We start from the raw sequence: 21622 nt of genomic DNA, 5'->3' as shown, positions 1-21622 counted from the left end.
AAGGAGTCCTCTAATATCACTCCATTCACCAATCTTTTTTCTAACGGCTTATTCTATGTGCGTTCTACAATTGAACGGGCGTGCGCTATGCGCCACGCGCTGATTGGTCGAGAGGCGGCCAATGAGGCGACATGTCCGTTGCGCATGCGTCGGTAATGTCAAGTGATAGATAAGTCGTGCATACATTATACGTATGTATATGTATATTTTGTGGTTTTCGGTGCGGCCTTTGGCCTATATGTAATGTACAAACACTTTTAGTCAAAATTCTGATACATGCTTAATTTGTAGTGATAAATTACATATTATACTTACTAGATATATACGTATTATATCGGGGTGGCCAAAGTGCTTTTTTATGAAACAGGAGGCAAATGAGTAGAGGAATGGCTTGATGGTAAGCAATTACCGTACCTATGGACACCTGCAACACCAGAGGGGTGTCCTGCCTTTAAGATAGTAGTACGCTCTTTAGTCTTTTCATGAAGGTTTGAAGGTCGTATCGGTCCGGAAATACCGCACATCGACAGTTCATTTCACAGTTTAGCTGTAGAATTTGTTCAGAAAGAGAAGAATCGTGGAATGTATCGGGCCACATACATTCCACGACTCTTCTCATTCCGAACAGACTCTATGAGGCAGGAACTTTCTGGAGAAACGCACAGTTGAGGACGCAAAGTGGATTAGTTGGTATATATTTATTGTGTAAATTGAACAGTACCTATTAGCCTAGATATTCTACCCTACTGACCGGATTATACTGAACTTTTGTGTCTACATTTTCACACTATTGCAAAGTAATCTTTCTACACTAAACCTTAAGTATGATTATTCTTTAACACTATTTATCAGAGCCAACATTATTTATATCAAGGATACACCTATCACATCGTTCGTTTAAAACTTTAAGTGCATTAAACTTGATTAAACGTCATTTCAATTTGAGCTTTAGCTCGTTTGTTTTAAGGTCCAAATTATATGTAGTTTAATAAGGAAGTCAGGATGTTTTTCTTGGGATAAAGCGACATCTGGTATATTTGCATGGGGTTGACTGATTGTTCTGCCACTCGAACTTTAGACGTTGACGAAACTTTGGAAATAATGACGCAGGGACCCCACAATAGGGGTTTTTGAAATAAATTAGGGAATTTTCGGGACTATTGGCAACCCTCTTCTATTGCAATGCTAAAAGAAGTAGAAGGTGCTTAATTTTATTTAAGTGTGTAAGTATAGTCCGACAAGAAATTGTTGAAAATAAATGAGGGCGCCTTCCTACATATTAACTATCACATTATTGACGTAAAATGGTTAAACATGGCAACAATTTAGTATGGTTTTTTTAGTTCCATTTTATTTATTTCTACTATTTTATGTCGCACTAATCGCACTACAGTTTGCATTATTATTTATCTATCATAAGTAGAGTCATAAAACGTAAGCCAATTTTAAAGAGTCGACTGATTTTCTAACCTTGTTAGGTTAAATTATTAAAGCCATATGTATAACATTTTATCTTTGTTGTGCAAGATTTTTTTTTCCATTTACCTACGTATTTTTTTTAAATGGTTATAGATATTTGTAACATTTAAATTTAAAATTTGTTATCTAATAGAAATTATTCGTAAAGCTACAATTAAACATACTTTGACGACTTCATTCCTTCATAAAAAAACGGACATTAACATAATACCTTCCCAAATTACACCCCAGCGACATTTAAAATTCCTAAAAAGTCTTTAAAAAACGTTAAAAATCCCGCTTAGTTATTAAAACAGCAACCTGTGAATCTAATGACAGGTTCTGTCAAATTTTTGACAGCGGCATCTTACTGTCAGTGTCAAGTTGCGATAACTTAGCGGATTTTGATAGGTTATTATTAGTGTCATTTACATTGTTAATGGGATTTGTATGAATTTTATGATTTGTATGGGTTGTATGAACGGTAGGCGGGGTTTGAAAATCTGCATATCATTGATACAGCAATTGGTTGTATGATTGACCCCTAATCATGTATTGGGTGATTAAGCCCCGAGATTGAGTCTGTTTTATACCGTAAGCGTCTCTCTAGAAGAAAATATTAGAGCGCGTAAATAATTCTGGTATGTAAAACTTCTACTCGCTCTAATTTCTTTGTATTAGAATTTCTACGTACGAAATATCATTTGAATGAGTGAATGAATGAATGAAATCTTTATTTCAGGCAACTATATAGTGGCCCATACATAAATATCTTAAAACTAACATTTGATCCTTAGGTAGCAATCGCTTTTCGGCAAAGAAGATACACATCGTCTTGTCGGCCTAGACAAAGTGACAATCGCTATCGCTATCGCTTCGTCAACAAAACGCTTTGTCTATCACTCTTCCATATTAGTTTCTATCGCTACGGAGCGTTTGCAATTGGCATGTTGGCTATGCGGCCTGATTACTAGATACGATAAGGCCTATATTAGTTTCTCCTCAAGGTGGGATCCACTTCTTGAATTATATTAGGTAATCGTATATGATTCAATTGTCGTAGCGATCGTCATTTTTACCGGCTTGAAAAATCTTGGACTGCAAACATATCCTTTGCTGCATATAAAATGATTAATACTTTATTTTATTGTTTTTGCAATCGGTTTTGCTCTATGCGTTTTTATGCAATATGGAAATTATGGTAATTTTTTCATGATCAATTAGATTACTGATTAAAAAATCTGAAGGTTGTGCAGTCGTCATGAAAAGTATCTGTACTACGCTTAATTAGGTGCTCAAAACTATCTCAACAATTACTGTATCATCTTGATAATCATATTTAGATATAGAGATGCACTTTTACCGCTTTAATATTTATTTTCTTTCGACAGTAAAACGCACACACACTTATGTTTAGATGAAGTATTCTATAATACGATAAATATCATATTATACTTATAAATAGAAATATAAGTTAAAGTTTCTGTGTAAAGAAAAGAGTCATGGAGTATGTATAAGAAAACATTTTATGACTCTTCTCTTTCCGCACAGACTCTATAGAAATTATATTGGAAAACATAACTGAGTGTCGCTAAAATTTGATTAAAGTTACCAAATATTGTGAAATTTAAAGAACTAATTAGGGGTTGGAGAGAAATAGAAAATCACACATAAAATTCAAACATATTCGTATATTTACAAATAAAAACATCGTTTGACTGGTTTTGCCATAATATAACGGTCCGCGATACATTCTAAATATACTAATAGCATAACAATTTATCTACAACACTGACTTCAAAGTCCCTAACTACAAGGAATGTTTGGACATAATACTTTCTTGGCAAGATGAATAGTTGAAAAACCTTTAAAGGTAACTACTTACACTAAAATTAACTTAAATCGGTAGGACGGATACTGACAAGCAAACTTAAATTAAAAAAAAAACACAAAATAGTAAGCGTGAAACAAGACACCTCACTTTAAACCGCAAAAGTCAATTAAGAAGTGCTTTAATTGGTAACACTGAGTATTCTGGTACTTAATTTTTACAATAAATAAAATCCCTGTATTTATAATTTCTAGACGATTTTGGCAAGTCACGACACTGCGCACTATTACCTATTGGAGCAATTCGTAGAGAGCGGCGATGTACGTTTGCGCCATCTGAAGAGTTTCGTACTTGGACAGCTGACGATCGGCGCCGAGCGATGGAAGATGGCCTCGGAGTCTGTCAAACGCCTTGTTGAGGTTCTGCATCCTTCTCCTTTCCCTCGCATTGGCAGCCAGACGTCTCCTCTTCAGCACAGCAGCGCTGGTCGCTCGTCCTCTCCTTTTTCCAGAACCTTCTAGCAATTCTGAGTCTTCAGCACTGTCTTCGAAAACTTCTCGAGACAGTCCACGATAAGCGATGTGGTTCGGAGAATCCTGGTTGATGCTGCCGTCCATGGAAGGTGTCGGCTCCAAACTCGACCTTCCAGAGTCAGGAGATCTCGGCCAGGACAGATAACAGTCTTCAGTAGAATATTCCAACATTTCAGACGGGAACATGTCTTTCTCTGAGTAAATTAAGCGATGTCCGTAAGTTTCGGCGGCCATCGTGACGTAAGTTCGAACAGGTGCGTACAGTCGGGTGTCCCACGGGGGAATGTCTCGGGGCGCTTACCTGTTGTTCTTTATATAGATTCCCTGTTCGCGCGAGAGGGACGAGAGGAGGTAGATCAGGGGTGCGAGAGCGGGACGTCGGCGCTTTTGAGAGGGTAATTTAAGGCCAATCATCATTAAATATTTCCTCCCCGCATTGTTAGAGAGTTCTCGATCTAGTTTTGCGGGGACTATTTCGTTCGCTTTGTTATTGACCTTGATGGGGAGTCTTCCGTATGTGCGTACGGGATGTTAATATTTTGCCAGGAACAGTAATAAGTTTTAAATTACACTTTTACGAATTGGAGTCTGTGCGGAAAGAGAAGAGTCATAGATTGTATTGATATTCCCTTATATTCCCCGACTCTTTTCTTTCCGCACAGACTCTACACAATTTTTGACGTAGGTTGTTAAAATAAAGTGCTATTCGGTAGTTACCTAGTAGGGTTTATATATGTTATGTTCAAACTTGGTGACAAATTAATAAATGGTAGTGTACGTACGTACTTACGTGATACCTAGTATATTTTATGTATTAAATTGTTGGTACCCTATAGATATGAGCGCCGCGCCGGCGCGCCGCCGCCGCCGACAAAATTTTCGCGCCGCCGCCGCCGACGCTGCGCTATCGGCGTGGCATCGGCGTGACCTTGGTAGTTACTACTACTTTCAGAATCAGATAATATATTTTTAATCGAGTTTAGATCATTAACGGCGCCACTTCGAATAGTTTATAGGCATTCAAAAGGTATTTTAGGCCCATATAATTCAAAAATATCGAAGGCAAATGCAAAATTATCTGTCTAGTAACCGCGCTACTAGTCTTGAGGAAACGAAATTATTTAATATCAATTTTAACATCAATATGCTTGTAATAAACATACTGATTTCCTTCCATGTTTATTGTGGAACGTTCCACATTACAATTTATAGATTGTATATATATACACTAGACATGTCAATCACAATGAAAAAATTTACTGTGATCAACTCTAGCTAACGTGAGACTCGAACCCACATCTTTGGATTACCGATCCAATGCATAACTACGAGGGGTATTCAAAATATTCTCGGTATGAGAATGAAAACAAACAAGTACGAAAAGTTTGATATTTTTATTTTTCAATATACTCCCCCCCTATGTTCATACACTTAAAAGATCGATCAATTATTTTTTTTAATCCCTCGTAAATTTTTTTTTATCTTTCGTGTAAAAATGCTCCTCCACTGCCGCCTTCAATGCTTCATCGTCAGAAAATTTATTTCCACGCAGATCCTTTTTAAGATTGGGGAGCAAAAAGAAGTCGCTGGGGGCTAAGTCCGGACTATACGGTGGGTGAGTAACAGTTTTAAACCCACGTTCAACAATAGCTGCCTTGGCAATATGAGCAGTATGGACGGGGGCGTTGTCATGCAGAAGCAGAATACCTTTGGTTAACTTTCCTCGCCTCTTTTCTTTAATTACATCCTTTAATTGACGTAGAATGTTAGCGTAGTACTGTCCTGTGATATTTACACCTTTTTCTTTATAATCGATTAGTAATACTCCTTCACAATCCCAAAATATCGTGGCCATGACCTTGCCAGCTGAAGGGATGACCTTCAACTTCTTGGGATGAGCTGAACCATTAATGTGCCACTGCATGGACTCTTGTTTACTCTCTGGGTCATAATGATGAACCCAGGTTTCATCTCCAGTAACTATTCTTTGCAGCACCTCATCAGGATTTTCACCGCACAGGTCAATAAAATCGGAACAACAAGCTACACGCATGTCTTTTTGAAGCCGAGTCAGCATTCGCGGAACCCATCTTGCACTTACTTTTGACATATTAAGATGGTCATGTATAATATCATGTACGGTACCAATAGAGAGATTGGTTACTTGTGCTATAGATTTTACCTTCACTCGACCATCTTCCAATATAAGTTTTTCCACTTTATCAATATTTTCTTGTGAAGTAGCTACTACAGGCCGGCCAGGTCTAGGGTCATCTTCAATACTCTCCCTTCCGCGTTTAAACTCGCTTGACCACTTTTGAATGGTAGATAAAGAAGGAGCAGACTCACGGTAAACACAATCCATTTCCTCTTTTATGGTTTTTTGATTTTTACCCTGTTTTGTCAAGAATTTTATCACGCATCGATGTTCTAATTTAGTTAACATTGTCAATTCGCACAGGATGTTCATGTTTGTTCAGCAATTGCAGAAAAACAAAAGACTATCTCGGTTCGAATTATACTTTTTTTTAATGTCAATGAATAAACCTTAGCGGCCAGTAACGAAAGAAATTTTAGAAGAGGTTGTAAGATATCAATACCGAGAATATTTTGAACGCCCCTCGTAATTTTGCCGGCTAACCATCCGTCATTTACCGCGAATTTAACCATTGCAAGCATAGTTAAACGTCTTTAAAAGGTATAAAATGGGGTTAATTTTGAGATATTAAGCGTTTCCACGTCCAAATCTCCGGCCGTTGGCTTCGCACGGAAGGGCGTCGGAATCGGGTCTCAATTAAACTTGGCCACTGTTGAAATTTCAAGCTTTGCTCTCTCGCAGCTCAATCTTTGGCCTTGCATCGCTCGTATGGAATTAATCCGCTAACTGAACCTGCAAGTTTTTGGCCCTGTTTGGAGCTCAAATTTCGGCCTGTTTTAAAACGCTTGAGCATTGGTCCTTATCCGATCTTAGCTCCATTTCAGCTCGGCCTTGGGCGTCGCTCGAATGCGCCCGCAGGAAAGCTCCAGATCTTTAACACTATGGCTTCAGTCTTTATCGGCCTGCACCCTCGCTCTGCTCTCTTGCAGCTCGGCCTCGCACAGAAGCGCGCCGCAATCGGCGCTCCAGGCGTTCAGCCGTCAGCCAAGCTTACACTTGGCGTTCGATTCTTAGCTGTATGCTTACCTGCAGCTCATCCTCTGGCCTCGCATTGGGAGGCGTCGAAATCAAGTCTTCGGTGTTACATGGAGCTCGGCGCTGGACCTCACTTTTTGACATAAATCGGTTTTATTGGGTCGATATTGGTTAATGACGGAGCTCGTTTTTTTTGGACTGTCGACAAGACGTTTCCCTGATACAGTCAATCCGCAATTTTTAACTTAGCACAAAAGATAAGGGCCTCGCTAAGATCTTCCGGCCAAAGCCTCGCCATGATTAAGACCGCCTCTGATGCCGCGCGTTACCGCTTATCCACAGTTTATACGATATCAATTTTTTTCGTACCATTATTCAATAAATTATCCTTCAAAATAAAAAATGCATTTATTTCATAACTTTCTTACAGAAAAAACATGTTTTTTCGGTAAAATTTTGGTTTTAATTCTTTTTCATTAATCGAAGGTGTTTCAAGGCCACGCCGCCGATTCGCCGCCGCCGCCGACCAATTTTGACCGGCGCGCCGCCGCCGGCTATATGCCTATCGGCGCTCATATCTAGTACCCTATACCCATACCTAGGCATATTTATTGGTGGTGATGAATGTAGTTATTACGATAATGAAATACGTTAGTTAGTAAACTAATATAGACCTTAAGCAGAATCTAGTGCATTCAATTTAAATCGTTAAATATTACCTACAGTGCACATGTGAACTTTTCAGACCCACCTGTTTGTAGTCTGTTTGTCTAGGTCCATGAATGTTTGATGGTTTTTAAGTGTTCAAAATTAATGAGGTGGTAGGTACCTACCTAATTAATTTTGATTACTTAAAATGATATACCTTTTTAGTTTCATTATGAGATAAGTTTTTTAAAGACGTCCTGGCAATTTTTTAATGTGAGGGTTTGCGTTCCTCAAAAAACTGTTAGTCTGAAGTAAAGAATTTGTTTTCAATGTCGTAAACAATTTCTAAATTTATTTAGGTACTAAATAAAGTCATAAATTAATTTCGTACGAACGTAAAGCCAGTTCAAACATGAACTATGTTTTTGATTAAATTAAGTAGTTTGTCATAAAGAAAAAATACAAAGAATATTCAAATAAGAAAAATATCCAATTGGAATTATCGCAGTATTTCATAATCACTTCGTTACCATGATTACAAAGGTACAGTTACCTGCAATAATATGTTACTCTACGAAGGCCGCAAAAATATGACACGCTCTTATGGCTCGAAAAGTAAGATCGTGCCAGATATTTTTGCGGCCTTCGTTGTGTAACATATTACTGCAAGTGACTGTACGTCTCCTAGCGGCCTGATTCGAACTTTAAGATACGTCAAAAATTTGCTAAAGATACGATATGGATCGGATATGTCATTGTCAAAAGTGACGTTTTTGTTTGAAGAAATACGTATCTTCAGCAAATTGACGTATCTTAAAGTTCTAACCAGGCCGTTAGTCACATTAAAACCATGATTTTATAGATTTATCCAGCTTTGTTTTAATTAAATAAATTCTGTAAGTATAATATACAATTTATTCGTTTGTATTTTTTAATGTTTACGATATGGAGCATCTGTACTCTTGTATAATATTAAATTGTAGGTACTCTATATCCTAGCTTTCACGACCAACCTTATACTAAATGTAGTCATAGACTTTCCATTAAATCTAGGTAGTGGAACCAGTCGGGACCCGACACCGGCCGGGCACGGAACCCGCGATATGGTTTTCACAAGTCGCGTGAAATTTAAGACACGCGAGTGTAGGTGGCCCAGTGGTTCAAGGAGCTAGGAAGGGACGTACGATGGGAAGGGTGGATGCGGTATCTCGATGTTGTAGAATACATACTTATTAACAGAAATATTATATATTTTATGTTTGTACACAAGTGATTAGTTATCTCGATGCAAAACTGCTCTTATTAGGATCATACAGTAAATCAGCAAAAAGTGTAAGTAAATTAACACCTTTTTCTTCATTGCCGTAGACCGTTATCAGACTCTTTCATAAAAAAGGGCCTCGTTAAAAAAATATACTCATACAATTTAAACGTACTCAATTACTCAACGTAAGTACCTTTACATCTTAGTCAAAATATGTTTAAATAATGTTCATACTTCTTCCGTAGCAACAAACTACGTTAAAGTATTAGATGACATCCCTTATTTTCATGGTACTTAATAGGTACCAGGCATCAACTAAGGTTACGTAGTTTATTTAATGTTTAAGACTCTCCTTGAATTTACAATGATTTCGTAAAATGTATTAATTTAATACATTTTTTCATACCGCTACCATTTTCATACTCTAATTTAGTTACACTGTAAATGACAATGTAAGCTTAAATTACATATAAAATAGGATTTAGGAAGAGGGTCAAACCTATTACCATATATGTATTATACAATACAATTCTGCAAATCCTTCTCAGTCGTTCCCGAAAAATCTCATGAAATGAGCACCTGATACCTGATGACGTGTTGACGTTGTGACTTATAATAATTTAAAATGCTTTTTTATTTACTTATAATCACCATACGATTAAATAATTAAAAATAGGAAAACACGGAAGTGTGCTCTGCGAATGACATGCCGCATCCATTCCTTCTTGCACATACATGCGTTTGCGCATCTCCCCCGGCGGTGGTCCGCGTTTTCAGCAGAGCCCACTGCACACTCTCACGTCTACTAATTAGTAATTAGCTCACTGAATGAGGTTAGCGAACTTGTGGATTACACTTGAGGAAAAGTGTAGCCAGGCAGGATATACCAAAAAAAACCGGCCAAGTGCGCGTCGGACTCGCGCACGGAGGGTTCCGCACCATCAACAAAAAACAAGCAAAAAAACGGTCACCCATCCAAGTAACTTGCTTGCTTAACTTCGGTCAAAAATCACGTTTGTTGTATGGGAGCGCCACTTAAATCTTTATTTTATTCTGTTTTTAACCGACTTCCAAATCTAAAAGGAGGAGGTTATCAATTCGGTTGTATGTTTTTTTTTATTTCTTTAGTATTTGTTGTTATAGCGGCAATACATCATCTGTGAAAATTTTAACTGTCTAGCTATCACGGTTCGTGAGATACAGCCTGGTGACAGACGGACGGACGGACGGACAGCGGAGTCTTAGTAATAGGGTCCCGTTTTTTACCCTTCGGGTACGGAACCCTAAAAAGGAAATATAAACAATTATTGGATAATAGGCTAATGACATGATTGTCATTGTCATCATCTGTGTCTAATGAGATTGTATTGCCATCTTAAATATTAGGTTAAGCCCCATTTAGACGGATCATAAACTTTATTGCATACGATTTTCGTTACATTGCGGATTTAGTTGATCGATTGAACTCGTATTACTCCTGTAGTTAGCAATGTATCGATTATTGCATGCGATTTCTTGAACCGTCAAAATTGGGAACTTAATCAAGTTATCGACATGTAAGTTATTTATTTTAAATCAAAACTAAAACTAGAAACTACTTATAAATAGAAAACTGGCTCCAACTCAGTGCCTTGTGGCAAAGTGCCTAGAAGGCTGGCGGCATTAAGTGTCAGTTATTTGTTATCATTATTAATTAAAAAGTCAACATATTACTACTCTGCTTTATTTAGCTCTGCTCTTTTGTTTTAGCTTTGCTACCCACTTAAATCTTAGTAACAACCACTTTTTCTATATACTTAAGTACATATTTTATGTGACTTGTTTGTTTCATCTTTGTAACTTTCAGGAATAGAAAATCCAAATCTCTATTTACATCATTTCAATATGTTTTCTCCATGATTTAACAATTAAATTTTTTCATCCAAATAGATTCGTCAGTCCTGTCTAAATATCCCCGAAGAGGTCAGAAACACGTTTTTTGCGATTGCTTCACGGCCCATTAGGCAGGGATCGGATTCCGTGGTAAAAACGGTCTACGCGACCCGAGCGACCTGATTTACTCTGTACCTACTTATACGAGTACTCGATGATATTGCACACCGAATGCACTTTTTGTTTAAAAGTACTCTACACAGGTGGTTGAATTCCAGTAAAAAAAAATGTGCAGGAAAGATTTGCACCAAAATACTAAAATAAAATTAGTATCAACAGTAGCAAATAGAACAACGCGCCAAAAGTATCTGCTACACTTTGTTTTAAGCACCGTAAAACGGGGTGAGTAGGTTTCGCGGGGAGAGGTGGGTTATGAATGGGGAGAGGAGGTTTGAGAGGGGGGTGAGAAGGGATTTTAAGGCTACTGCTACAAAAATAATGTATTCCAATTTAAAATGGAGCTATAGTAACACATAATAAAAAACATCTAACAATCTTCCAAAATCACCTTTGTATGAAAACTCCTCTCACCCCAAATACGAGGCACTACGGGGTGAAGTGGGGTTTCCTCTTTGTCGTCAAAGTTATGAAATGGAACTAACCAAAATAAAATAAAAACTAAAATACAAACGTCCGGAACACTTATTATATAGGTACCAGAGATGCGATTTATTTGAAATACTTCTATTTAAAATGCAAATACAAAATGCAAAATACCTATTTTGTATTTTGCATTTAAATGCCTTTTAGTAAAAACCATTTTGTATTTTATTTGAAATACTTTTCGAGACGTATTTTGCATTTTTAATATTCATTTCAAAATGCAAAATACTTTGTGATTAAGTTTAGCCAACATTACCAGTCAAACAAAATGAAATGAACGAATGACGCTTGTATTGCCGAATTTGACCGATAGAGGCGCCTGTTAGCGCCTGGCGCCAGCGCCAGGAGGCCGATTTTTGAAATTCGACCGCTCGATTTCGTGTATTTCGTTCAGTAATATCTCCACTACTAGGCATGTAAATTCTACTAATAGAATCAAAAACTAGTGGTCAATACAACTAAATTCACAATTTATATCGCTCGTATTTCAAAAATCAGCATCTCGCCGTTTTCCACCGATTTTCGAGTGACGAAATCGAGCGATCGAAATTCAAAAATCGGCCCCCTGGTATTGTTAAAAAGCGTAATAAATAAAAACTGATGTTTTTTTTCACTTTTTAACAATACCAGTCCAGTTGTTATTAATAAAAGAAAAGTGTAATAATAATAAAATAAGAACTAGATGCACAATCAACCGAAATAAATGGCCACACAAGTCACAAAATGGAGCCATGGCTCTCTTTTCGTTAGTCTAGTTTTTTACATTATTTTAAGTGAGTATTATTTCCTTTATTTATTTCTCTTCTTAGGTTGGTTTTTTACAATATGTATATAAAATTAAAATATAAAAACACTTACAAAAATAATATAAAAAAATATTATAAACACATTATAAAAAACCTAACCTAGGGTGCCGCCAGCAGCGGGGCAAGGCCCAAGCTGCCGGTGGTCAGGGCCGCAGAGAGAGGAACCGACGGACTATTATTAATACCATAACAGAATTTATTGATACGCGTACTGATAAATATGACCAAAATGTCATGCATAAGGTGCCATGCCATGATATTAGACGTTTTTGTTCGGCTCGGCATTGTGTCTCTATTTCTCATGATAAATACCTAAAATAAATAAAAATATCTTAGATTTGCTCAATAAGTATTTTATTTTGAAAAAGTATTTTGAAAATACCTATTTTGCATTTAGCACATGAAATACAAAACGCAAAACTATTTGGTATTTTGCATTTGAAATAGTAAATCTGAAAAGTATTTTGCATTTTGTATTTAAATGCTTTTTTAAAACCATTTTGTACATCTCTGTTAGGTACACCATTCAGTTTTCATATGTAAAAATAAAATGTTATCGAAGTTTGAATTTCAGTTTTGACCCTACTCACCCCATTTTACGGTACCGTAAAACGTATCGAAACGTAACGTAATGAAGTATCAATATGAATGTTTTTTTATTTGTCTGTTTTTTTTTCCATTTATAGGTACACATATTTTGCCTTGAGTGGTTTTACGGTACATATGTATTCTTGCTTTTAAGTTAATGTAACTAACCATATACAGGGTGCTTCCTGTAACAGGAGCAATAAATTAAACTGTAGGCTGTACTCCTCAAACTGACCAACATTTGTTCAGCAACTTTTGAAAATAACTCATGTTTTGATTTTTATTACACTTTTAAGTTTATTCTAAGACGCAATGTATTGCAAATGTTGTTATGTTTAAAGCGTGACAAGCAACGTCAAACACACTGATGTCAGCGTACATTGAAGGCAATATTTATTTTGTATGAAAAAGAGGAAGTCTAAAGGATTCATAATTTTAAATAGTTGCTGAACAAATGTTGGTCAGTTTGAGGAGTACAGCCTTTAGTTTAATTTATTGCTCCTGTTACAGGAAGCAGCCTGTATGTACTTCTGGGTCTGAAAAAAAGATATATTTAATTTAATTTAATTAATATGGGGATTTTTGTAAGACTATTAGAGAATCTTATGACATTGTTTACTTTTGACGAATTCATTCGTCCTCTACTATTGATACTGATTATCCCTAGATGCAAAAAAAGTCGACAATATGTTTAAATTAACGTCTATACAATTTACTGTTATATTTACATATGCCATATGGTTATATCTGTCCTTCCTTCCAATTACCTTTACACTTTTCACAATAACGTTCACATAGTTCTTACATCTAATTACACATTCACTTTACATGTCCAATCAACTGCAATAGCAGTATAGTTTCAGTTGATAATGCGGCACACAGTGGCTCTGGTCATCATAGAAGTTGAGTCGACTGACAGCGCCGGCCAGCGACCAGCGTCCTACCCCCCTCCCCACTGTTGCTTCGAACACACCACCCCCCGGCCACGTCCGCACCACCACACTCAACTCACGCCATTTGGAATCCTCGCTTCCTGATAACAGAAGCTCAGTAACGCTCATCACCTCAGACAACTTCAGTTCAACGCATTGAGGATAATCCTTGAGTAGACCATTCAGATGAGACACTACGAACTCAGCTGCTTCTTTCGCTTCCAAACTTTTACGAGATGCAGGTACCCTGTTGTGACACGCGCACCAGTGGTCATCTATATCTGCTAATCTACATGTCCTGTTACTTGGAACAGGGAGAAACAAACTGATGTTGCGATATTGGGAATAATTTTCGTTGCTGCGTGACTTTATCTTTTCGTCTTCAATGTTATCTAAAGCTGTTAAATCTAGTAATGTAGAATGTATATCGAAAGGAGTGGTCAGACGACGACTGTTCAGCTTAAGATTTGTATAGGCCAAGTTGTATTTTTCACGAAATGAAGGCGGGAATAAGGCAAATACAAATGGCAGTCTGTCTTCTAAATATCCTTGTCTGGTTTGTCGAAACGCACCCCAGCGCATACCATGGTCACTCATGAAGAAGATAATAGTTTGATTCAAATATCCAGAAACTTGCATCTTGGTAAAGAAATTTGTGTAACTATCATCCATTACCATGGGATAGTTTAATCTACCGTGACTCATGGTGATTTCCCAAAAGAATCCGAATAGCTTGTTCTTCAAAGTTGTAGCCAAATCTTCAACATAATCCAGGAGGATTTTGAAGAAGAATTTTTCGTTCATGCACAGAAAAGCGTGATTATCCTTATTTGTGCCAGCGTGATGTTCAGCTTGGTGGATGAAGGTGTGAAAATAGTAGTCAGTAGGGAACCCCACAAAGCCACGTTTCACAAAGTCAAACATGCCCATGGATGCGTTGTCCTCTGCCAACGCGGTCGAATACCCAGCGCGTTGGAAACGCTCCCAGATAAAAGGACAATTGTCGAAAAAAGCCCGTGTATTCGGAAGACATGTATCTTCCAGCTCTGTGTCTTTCTTCCCAAGTAGCACAGCTATCAAATTGGGAAATGTGTTGTCTCCTATTTTATTGTATCCATATAATTCTACGGCATCCAAGTATTTGATAAAAGCTGCTGTCTTAGGCATCGTTCTGTGAAAATTTAATCTCGAAACAGAATCTATGCCTAAAATCAATACGTTGTAAGGTAAATCTTTTTGAGCCTTTACGTCGTTGCCTGCTTCTTTCTCGCGAGCAAAAATAAGAAAAGTATCAAATACAGTTTCATTATCTCCGCAAATAACTCTGACAAATTCATGAGCAACCTCTATCGTGTCATTAAAATATACACATTTGTTATATTTCACTCTTTCATCGTTATTGGTTGCGGTTATGTCATCTATCTGGGTCGGACGATAAAACGATTTGTAACAGCATTTCAGGTTGTTTGGATCTTCTATTTTATAATATTTTATATTCTCCTTTTGAATCCAAATGTAAGTCTTATTTGATTCTACCAAAGGATTACCTTTACAGGGTTCCATAATATCATCCGGATAGTTTTGAGGGATGAATTCTCGTACAGATTCTTCAACTGTGTTCATAAAAGGTATGCGACATCCCTCCGTATGTATAGTGCTGGCATTTTCAGATTCGTATTCTTCGTTATAATCTTGGTTCTCATACAAATCCTCGTAGTCTTCTGATATTAAGAACAAGGTATTGTTAGACCTTGATGATACAATTAACATGAGAGTGCTTCCGCTAAATAAGGCAGTCAAGAGGCATACGCATTTGATGGTAAAATGGGGTCCAGGTGGGGTCCTACGTTTGATGATACCCATGACTTTACACTTCGAGGTCAAAAAGTCAAAACCACGTAGTTTCAGCGTGGTGGTACAAACTTTAGTTACAAGGTTAAGCACACTGTAAACTCCGCTAAGTTAACATTTTTGTGTTTATAGTGAATCTCCAGAAACGTATGACTCATCAGCAACGCACGTGTGACACCTATGTAGACGCAAGCGTCCATAAACATCCACAAGCGGTAGACGATACATTTGTTTTACACTTTTCTGTTTTTCTAAACAGTTTTCACTAATGGTATCCACTACTTTCAACGTCAGACTGGTTAGAAAAACCTCAATTCTCCTCTTTTATCTACTGGGTCTAGGGAAGCAGGAAGCAATCGTCTAACTAATTAGTTTCCGTGTAAGATTCTTCATCCTCATTAACTGTTCAATTTCTTTTACTCGCTGCTTTGAAATAAATCGTCGCACAGCAAACAACATTGAGACAAACTCACTTATTTATTCACCACTGGTGAAACAATTTCAATGATGTTTGAAACTCGCTGAGTCTGAAACAGCATTGAGATGACAAGTCACAAGTTAATGAGGATGATAGTTTTTGCTGGGTACTGGAATTCGTTAGCGTTACGGTTCAGTCGTTTATCTTCGCATTTTACTCTGCCAAACAAAAAAAATCACAGGCTTTAGATTATCAATTATATTATTTCCCTTAAAATAAAACTATTAAAAGGGATTATATCGCGTATATTGAATTTATACTACATCCCGACGTTTCGAGCCCTTTACAGCTTTCGCTTTCGGGATGGATTAAATATACGCGATATAATCCGTTTTAATAGTTTTATTTCATGAGTAACTATTGCGGAATCGAAGAATATATAAGATCTATCATTCAAACATACCTACATTTTAAACCTTGTAGTCAGAAAGAGATTTTCTACTCAAACTTTGAAAAGGCCTCTTCGTAAGGGTCTCTTTTCTCAATAATGTAAAAATAATGCACGATTTTTTGTTTGTTTTATCGTTGGGTTTATTGTAAAATAAATGCCTCGTCAGGATACCCAAGCATCCCAAATCCCCGATCAGGATTAAGCAACATTAAGGTAAAAATTAACTGTGCCTGTCAGTCGGAAGTTACCCCGGAACGGAATAGGGTAACGGTAACCCTTGCGGACCGTATCTTGTGTCTAGTTTTTGTGTTTCCAGATGACTTGCTTCCCTCTCCGGTTACCTTGGTTTTGTTTACTCTGAAATAGTTCAAATTGTTAGAATTTTTTTTTTTGGTTTTATTGTACGACTTTGTCGAATTTATTGATTTATATCCATGCCAAATTGCAGCTTTCTAGCACTAACGATCACGGAGCAAAGCCTCGGACAGACAGTCAGACGGACATGGCGAAAATAGGGTTCCTAGTTGACTACGGAACCCTAAAAACACCTTGTTATATGTACGAGTACAGCTGCCTAATATGTACAACCTACACATTCTCATGATCAGTTAATGTACGTCCCACGACTGTAGTTTATCTGGGGGCACGGCAGTGCCCCCGCCAAGTCGAGCAAAACAAAGAGGCACGGCCGTACCATCCTTTTCTCGAAGCGATTCAGGCCATTTTCGACGTCCTGTAATTTTGTGCGCATTAATATCCATCCAAACTCAAAACATTCCAGTGAAAAATAACCTTCGTAAAAATATCAGCCCTAGTAGCACGGTCGCACTTTTATCGTTTATCACCATGCCTGTCACGTTCTAACAAGTATGTAAGTGCGAAAGTGACGGGCATAGTGATAGTCGATAAAAATGGAACCGTGCTGAGCCCGCTGGTTGTATGTCAAACGCTAACAATATGACAATATTTGTCTTTATTGTATTTTTGCATTTTGTCTTTTCAGCACGGGCATGAAGTCCAGATGAGTGCTGGTCCAGAGTCCAGATCGTCCAGTCAGAGCATACTCTGGAGTACCCATTGGCCGAAGACCGTCGGGACGTCCTAGGTATCCCTGGAGAAATGTCTATGGCGTTATTCATAAACGGCTGCTACTCTAATCAGTTGATGATCGTCGTTTGTCCCTATCCGTCGTTATGCCATAGAGAGGGACAAATGACGGTCATTAGCTGATTAACTTAGCAGACGTTTATGAATAACCCCGTAATTCTTTAAGAAGTACAAAAATACCTTTTCTCAAAAATCGACGGCAAAACCGACGTTGCCGGTTAAAAAATAGGTCGCGAAGTGAGTAGTTTATGGTCATTCAAAAAATTAAAAAGTTAAAAACATTGCAGTCTCGATTTCGGGACTGCAATGTTGCATACAAATTCCATTATTTAACGAGTTCCAAACTTTTTAAAACTTTAAACGGCCATATCAAATGAATTAAACAGCCAAACAGATGATCAGCACTTATTATTATAATGTTGGTACCGCGACTATTTAGGTGTCTCAAATACGTTGGCGTATTTTCAGCAGAAAAATACACTTCTTTTTTTTTTAAAGGCGGCAAGCAAATCTTTTTAATGGTTTTACTTTTTTCTGTGAAAATTAGAACGTTGCTTCTGTAAAATATTTCTATTTCTTGCACCATTTTTGAGAAAAGCACTAAATATGACTCGGCTGGAAGGCTACTTGCTGGCTTCGGATTCAATTAAACGGACTCCCAAGGTCGTCCTTTTAAAACGAATCCTCAGCCAGCAAGTAGCTACTTCCAAACCTCGACAATAATGTACTATTAAATTTTATACGAAATCTGTTTCCATCTAACCACATCTACATGTCTATCAAAATGCAATTCATTATCAAATACCCACCTATTATTAAATTATCTGAACAAGTCTTGTTATTAGATAATGTTTTAGATGGAAGCCCACCAGATTATCCCCCTGTGTGGCCTAACTTGATCGAATTATCATAATTCCTATAACGACCATGTTAGCAACATGATAAAGAAATTAGCCAATTCGGTAGCTTAGAATCTTTTTTGAATAACCTAGTTTATGCTGGTTATGTTAGGCTCAATTATGTTTAACATAGTTTAACTTGGTAAAAATGCATGTGCTCAATTTGTTGTCTTTGGCAAACCACTAGAACTTTTACAAATTACTGTAAACATTATATAAATAAAAGGGTCAAACACAAAACTGTGTTCGCATCTTTCCTGTAGACATTTCCAAAAGGGTTATAAAGGTTAATTTTCTTATTTAACCCTTATCCACATGAAAAGGTACTCCTTATTTAGATAAGTATGATAAAATCATTACCTAACATGCCCATAAGCTACTAATTACTGCCCACAGGAGAGAAAACTTGTATGTTCGTCCGAACTGTACCTACAGTTTTCTCTCTTGTGCGCAATGTGTGCAATTTGATAGCTTTTGCAAAGAACATAAACATGTAAAATAATTGAAAACATTAAAAAATGGTCAATTAAACCATTATATAATTACAATTGTGCTATCATCATTTTATATTTTTTTATAGACAGCCACTTGACATGTTATTTTTAGTAATCGTTACACGCTTAATCACAATAATTAAAAACAATATGCTAGGATGGTAGGTAAAAAAAGCTTATGTCCTGTCATTCTGCATTTGTTAATTTCACAAATTCAAGGAGTGGCAGTACAACTACTTAAATGCCTCATGACAATGAAATGTTATTATTAGTGTAAGTGTAAGGTCTGAGTGGACGCTCGAGTTGGGCGTGCAGCGGGGCGGGGCGTGCGGCGTGCATGTTAAACAAATGCAAACGTATAGTAGCGGCCTTAGTGCACGCTGCTCAAATCCCTTAGGAGGCCTTAGTGTAAGACCTGAGTGGACGCTCGAAGCGGAGCGTTCGGCGGGGCGTGCAGCGTGGCGTCGGGCTCACGCGTGATGTGAGCAGCGTGCACTAAGGCCGCTCCTATACGCTTGCATTTGTTTAACATGCACGCCGCACGCCCCGCCCCGCTGCACGCCCAACTCGAGCGTCCACTCAGTATGTAAGGCCTGAGTGGACTCTCGAAGCGGAGCGTTCGGCGGGGCGTACAGCGTGGCGTCGGGCTCACAAGTGATTTGAGCAGCGTGGACTAAGGCCGCTGCTATACGTTTGTATTTGTTTAACATGCACGCCGCACGCCCCGCCCCGCTGCACCAACATGAGCGTCTACTCAGGCCTTACACGTAGACTTCAACAACTTAAGAAGTGACAGATCTTCAAATATAAGTACCTACACTATAATATAAAATTTACATCAAAATTTTTGTCCATAGCTTTCCTCCACCAAATACCACACAAGATGTTCTATCGGAAATGACATAAACGGAAGTCAACACAGTTAAATGCAGTCATCATAGAGATGAGTGTTTAGAAAATTACAGGGCGGCACGGCCATAGATAGTAGAAGCTGTGAATTTCGACGGTTTTTACCACCTTGGGGGGTAAACTACCGTTTTTGACGAAATATTCCATTATCTTGACCAAAAAACTGTAGTTTACTTCACTCAGCACGGTATTTATCTTCTTAAATTGTTTGCAGTATTAAAAACCGTTTCAAAATATCGGTTTCTATGTTTTTTATTGAGCAAAAGAAATGTAGAATGTTTTAGATAAAGCCGTTCATGTAAATAAAAAATAAAATGAATCCTGCAAGTAAAGTTCTAGCACCCCTAAAAAAATAAATTGACCTTGTAGTTTTTACTTATACAAATTATAATTCACTTTCTATCTAACACCAATTGGACTATAACCTTGGAGGATATAATCAAACGGAGACGCCATGTCTGTAATTTTCTGTACAAAACAGTCTGCCGATTTTTGCGGGGGAGGGGAACGTCAAATGTATGCGTAACGTAAAAATAGCCATGTCAGATAAACGTCAGTCCATACATTGTGTATGACCGTTGGCCGCCTATTTTCGACAGAGGGGAAAGCCTGTTAATGGCTACTCCGTTTAGTTGTATCCTCCAAGACTATAACAGACATAACATTTATAGAATTAAATAAAACGTAAATTTTTATTAAAAACTATACCTACAAATAAAGTAGAATTTTAAAACTAAAATTAAACTTACCTATAAAACTTTAACGGTAACTATAATTCTTTTTAACAGTATGCTTTGCGACAGTAATAACACACTTGAATAACAATTTATGAACCTTATTCCTTTGCAATAAGATTGACAAATGGTCAATTATCATTGTCAACGAACAATACTTACTAAAACCATCATTGCGTTGGTCACGTCATCGTCATTGAATCGTCCCGTTGGGACAATTTGCCACATTCTTAACATGGCAACATTCCTGGACAATTGCGGGTAGTGGCACGGAACTAATGTTGCCAGTTGGCTGGCTAGTGCGCAACGGGAAGTATAAATGTGAAAAAGCGCTGGTGGCCTAGCGGTAAGAGCGTGCGACTTGCAATCCGGAGGTCGCGGGTTCGAGCCCCGGCTCGTACCTAGTGATTGCAATCCGGATTATGCGAAGTTCGAAAATCCGGTTTTACGGCGATTTCCGATCCGTTTTAAAATCCGGATTTTTTTTAACAAAATCCGAATTTGCGGATTTTTTTGTATAACCATGCAATATTGTAATTTAACGAGTGTAACTTACTGCCGTAGCCCAAAATCTAATTATAATTATATTTTTCAAACGATTAATTAACTTATATATGCGTATTAAGCAAGAGCTTTCATTTTCGATCAATTTTGAACACATTATTAGCAATACATATAAATAACAAGTGTCGAGCCGAAAAGGTGGTTTTCTTCAACGGACGTGCTTTGCAACTTGCAACCACTGAGGGTTTTTGTGACAGCAGATTAAAATCATACGCATATACATAAGTCAAATACGCATAGTGAAGGAATGTTGCTGCGAAATCTAAAATATAATCATCTATATACGAGTACACGGTCGGGAGGCACCGGGAGGATTTTAACGACACTTCAGTGACTAAAATGTGGTCTGATGTTTTTTGCATTAAAAAATAATGCCTTTTCGAGATATTTTTGCCTCAACTTTACCCATTGTAATTTTGGACGTTGAGTCAAATTACGACTAACAACCACCACCTGACGTAGGTATA

General features: G+C 37.6%; 2 protein-coding genes and 1 long non-coding RNA gene across 3 annotated transcripts in view; 1 reads left to right on the top strand and 2 right to left on the bottom strand.

Annotated features, from left to right (window-relative positions):
- LOC134662077 (uncharacterized) overlaps window positions 1-21622 on the top strand; it is an 84856-nt gene that overhangs the window by 45543 nt on the left and 17691 nt on the right. The window lies entirely within an intron of this gene.
- On the bottom strand, window positions 3270-4332 carry LOC134662095 (transcription factor ATOH1-like). Its single transcript, XM_063518368.1, has one exon. It carries the CDS (start codon window positions 4054-4056, stop codon window positions 3580-3582), a length of 477 nt encoding a protein of 158 aa, XP_063374438.1. The 5' UTR covers window positions 4057-4332; the 3' UTR covers window positions 3270-3579.
- On the bottom strand, window positions 13544-15514 carry LOC134655154 (uncharacterized). The gene has a single exon (XM_063510611.1). It carries the CDS (start codon window positions 15496-15498, stop codon window positions 13633-13635), a length of 1866 nt encoding a protein of 621 aa, XP_063366681.1. The 5' UTR covers window positions 15499-15514; the 3' UTR covers window positions 13544-13632.

The sequence above is a fragment of the Cydia amplana genome, chromosome 2 (assembly GCF_948474715.1).
Source record: "Cydia amplana chromosome 2, ilCydAmpl1.1, whole genome shotgun sequence".
NCBI lineage: Eukaryota > Metazoa > Arthropoda > Insecta > Lepidoptera > Tortricidae > Cydia > Cydia amplana.
Note: the sequence above shows the minus strand (reverse complement) of the source record. Positions and strands in the feature narration are given on the sequence as shown.

Bases quoted from the DNA above. Each gene is read 5' to 3' on its own strand.
- LOC134662095 (XM_063518368.1), bottom strand. From the start codon at position 4,056: ATGGCCGCCGAAACTTACGGACATCGCTTAATTTACTCAGAGAAAGAC.
- LOC134655154 (XM_063510611.1), bottom strand. From the start codon at position 15,498: ATGTTAATTGTATCATCAAGGTCTAACAATACCTTGTTCTTAATATCA.